Genomic DNA, 3,500 nt, shown 5'->3' on the forward strand with positions numbered 1-3,500 from the left:
GGTGCAGGGCAGCGTTCCCGTGCGTCCATCGGGAATGGGGCTGGATCCCGGTGGCTTTCCAGGCTCCTTAACACCCCCCCCCCCCCCAATCCATGTTATCCCATAGGGAATGCCACCCATGAGCCAAGCGCCCCGCATGATGCACCACATGGCCGGGCAGCCGCCCTACATGCCCCCACCTGGGATGATCCCACCTCCTGGAATGACTCCCGGAGGAATCCCACCTGGAGCCATGCCCCCCCAGCAGGTGATGCCAGCCTCCAATGGGAAATGGGGTTGGGGAGGGGGGGGGTGGGAATCCCGTGGGAATCCATTGGGGGCGATCCATTGGGAATCCATTGGGGGCGATCCATTGGGGGTGATCCATTGGCGATCCATTGGGAATCCATTGGGGGCGATCCATTGGGGGTGATCCATTGGCGATCCATTGGGAATCCATTGGGGGTGATCCATTGGGAATCGGGGGGGATCCATTGGTGGGCGATCCATTGGGGATAATCCATTGGGTGTGAATCCATTGGGATCCATTGGGGGGTGATCCATTGGGAATCCATTGGGTGTGAATCCATTGGGGGCTGATCCATTGGGAATCCATTGGGGGTGATGGGGGGGGGGATATCCATTGGGGGCAATCCATTGGGAGTGAATCCATTGGGGGTGATCCATTGGGAATCCATTGGGGGTGATCCATTGGGACCCATTGGGGTGATCCATTGGGATCCATTGGGGGTGATTCATTGGGAATCCATTGGGGGTGATCCATTGGGACCCATTGGGGTGATCCATTGGGATCCATTGGGGGTGATCCATTGGGATCCTGGATGGAATGTGGGCACGGAGCGGATGTTTGGGATGATCCCTGCTTTGGGGGGGGGGGGGGGGGGGGAATTCCTGCTTTTTAGGTGGAAATCGCTGCTTTTAGGGGCAATCCCTATTTTTTTAGGTTGGGACTCCAGCTTTTTTGGGCGGAATATCCTTAGTTTTTGGGTTGGGATTCTGGGTTTTAAGGGAATATCCCTACTTTTTGGGTTGGGAATCCGGGTTTTAGGTGCAATTCCTTCATTTTAGGCAGAATTCTTGCTTGTTAGGTGGAATTCCTGCTTTTCTAGGTAGAATTCATCCTTTTGAAGGCAAAATTCATGCTTTTTACAGGCGGAATTCCTGCTGGTTTAGGTGGAATTCCTGTGGTTTTAGGCAGAATTCCTGCATTTTAGGTGGAATTCCTGGTTTTCCAGCAGAATTCCTGCTTTTTGGGGCAGAATTCCTGTGGTTTAGGCACAACTCCTTCATTTTAGGCAGAATTTCTACATTTTTAGGCAGAATTCCCACATTTTTAGGCAGAATTCCTGCTTTTCCATCAGCATTCCTCCTTTCCAGAGCACGATCCCTACTTTGGGGCCTGGAATTCCTCCTTTTTCCCCCCTCTGATCCCACTTTTCCCCCCCCAGCTCTCAGAGAACCCCCCCAACCACATCCTCTTCCTCACCAACCTCCCTGAGGAGACCAACGAGCTGATGCTCTCCATGCTCTTCAACCAGTGAGTGCCAGTGATGATGGGGACCCCCCACCCCACGCCTTATCCCGCCTTATCCCACTTTATTCCCCCTTATCCCACCCCTTATAGTGCTTTATCCCACCTTATACCCACCTTATCCCAACTTATCCCACCTTATCCCATCGCCTTATCCTGCCTTACCCCACTTTATCTCACTTTATCCCACCTTATCCCCCTTTATCCCGCCTTATCCCCCCTTATCCCACCCCTTATCCCACCATATCCCCCTTTATCCCACCCCTTATCCCACCATATCCCACCCCTTATCCCACCATATCCCACCCCTTATCCCACCATATCCCACCATATCCCCCCTTATCCCATCATATCCCACTTCATCCCACCCCTTATCCCACCTTATCCTGCTATATCCCCCCCGTATCCCACTTTATTCTCCCATATCCCCTCCCTTATCCCCCCCCATATCCCCCCTTATCCTTCCCCATATCCCCCCTCCCCCCTTATTCCCCCCTTATTCCCCCCCTTATCCCCACATATCCCCCCACATATCCCCCCTTATCTCCCCATATCCCACTTTATTCTCCCATATCCCCCCCTCATCCTCCCCGTATCCCCCTTCATCCTCCCCGTATCCCCCCTTCATCCCCCCCATATCCCCCCCTCATCCCCCCCATATCCCCCCCATATCCCCCCCCCATCCCCCCCATATCCCCCCTCATCCCCCCCTCATCCCCCCCCAGGTTCCCGGGCTTCAAGGAGGTTCGCCTCGTTCCGGGCCGCCATGACATCGCCTTCGTGGAGTTCGACAACGAGGTGCAGGCCGGCGCCGCCCGCGACGCGCTCCAGGGCTTCAAGATCACGCAGAGCAACGCCATGAAGATCTCCTTCGCCAAGAAGTGACCCCAGACAGCCAGAAACACCCAAAAACACCCCAAAATACCCTAAAAACACCCCAAAATACCCTAAAAACACCCCAAAACCACCCCAAAATACCCTAAAAACACCCCGAAGTACCCCAAAAACACCCCAAAATACCCCAAAACCACCCCAAAATACCCCAAAACCACCCCAAAACACCCCAAAATACCCTAAAAACACCCCAAAATACCCCAAAAACACCCCAAAACCACCCCAAAATCACCCCAAAATACCCTAAAAACACCCCAAAATACCCCACCCCAAAAACCCAAAACCACCCCAAAACCACCCCAAAATAGACCAAAACACCCCAAAATACCCACAAAACACCCCAAAACACCCCAAAACACCCACAAAACACCCTAAAAACACCCCAAAATACCCTAAAACACCACAAAACACCCCAAAATACCCTAAAAACACCACAAAATACCCCAAAACCACCCCAAAATCACCCCAAAATCCCCTAAAAACACCCCAAAATACCACAAAACCACCCAAAAATACCCTAGAAACACCCCAAAATACCCCGAAACACCCCCAAAACATCCCCAAATACCCCTGGAACACCCCAAAACACCCCCAAAATACCCCCAAAATGCCAGAGAACGTACCCAAAATGCTAGATAAGACACCCCCAAACACCCCCAAAATGCCTGAAAACGTCACAAAATGCCCCAGTTATGATAAGACACTTCCCGAAACATCCCCAAGTGCCCAAACACACAAATGCCCCAGAATGCCCGAAACACCACGAAAGAGCAAAATGCCTGAGCACTTACGTACCCTGAAACACCCCAAAAACCCTAAAAATGCCCGCAAACACCCCAAGAACGCCCCAAAAATGCTGACCACGAAGTGCCTGAACACCCCCAGAAGATGCCCCAGAAAGGCACGAGGAGAGGCCAGAAATCTTTAAGTGCCCCAGACCCGCCCTGGACGCCCCAAGTGCCTCAAAATGCCTGAACACCTGACACGTCTCAAGATGCCCCTGGGTCCCCCAAGGCCCTAAGAGCACCCCAAAGACCACACTGAGCTGCCCAAAATGCCACAAGCCTTATAGTAG

The 3,500-nt window shown here is 52.9% G+C and overlaps 1 protein-coding gene across 1 annotated transcript; it reads left to right on the forward strand.

Annotated features, from left to right (window-relative positions):
• Positions 1-6: 6 nt before the first annotated feature.
• LOC130599150 (U1 small nuclear ribonucleoprotein A) lies at positions 7-2,417 on the forward strand. The gene is made up of 4 exons (XM_057409394.1): positions 7-19; positions 107-247; positions 1,449-1,537; positions 2,257-2,417. The coding sequence occupies exons 2-4, from the start codon at positions 110-112 to the stop codon at positions 2,414-2,416; spliced, it is 387 nt and encodes a 128-aa protein (XP_057265377.1). The 5' UTR covers positions 7-19; positions 107-109; the 3' UTR covers position 2,417.
• Positions 2,418-3,500: the final 1,083 nt, after the last annotated feature.

Source organism: Pezoporus wallicus, unplaced genomic scaffold, assembly GCF_028554395.1.
Source record: "Pezoporus wallicus isolate ANWC-B61680 ecotype Strahan unplaced genomic scaffold, APGP_CSIRO_Pwel_v1 contig_13579, whole genome shotgun sequence".
Lineage (NCBI taxonomy): Eukaryota > Metazoa > Chordata > Aves > Psittaciformes > Psittacidae > Pezoporus > Pezoporus wallicus.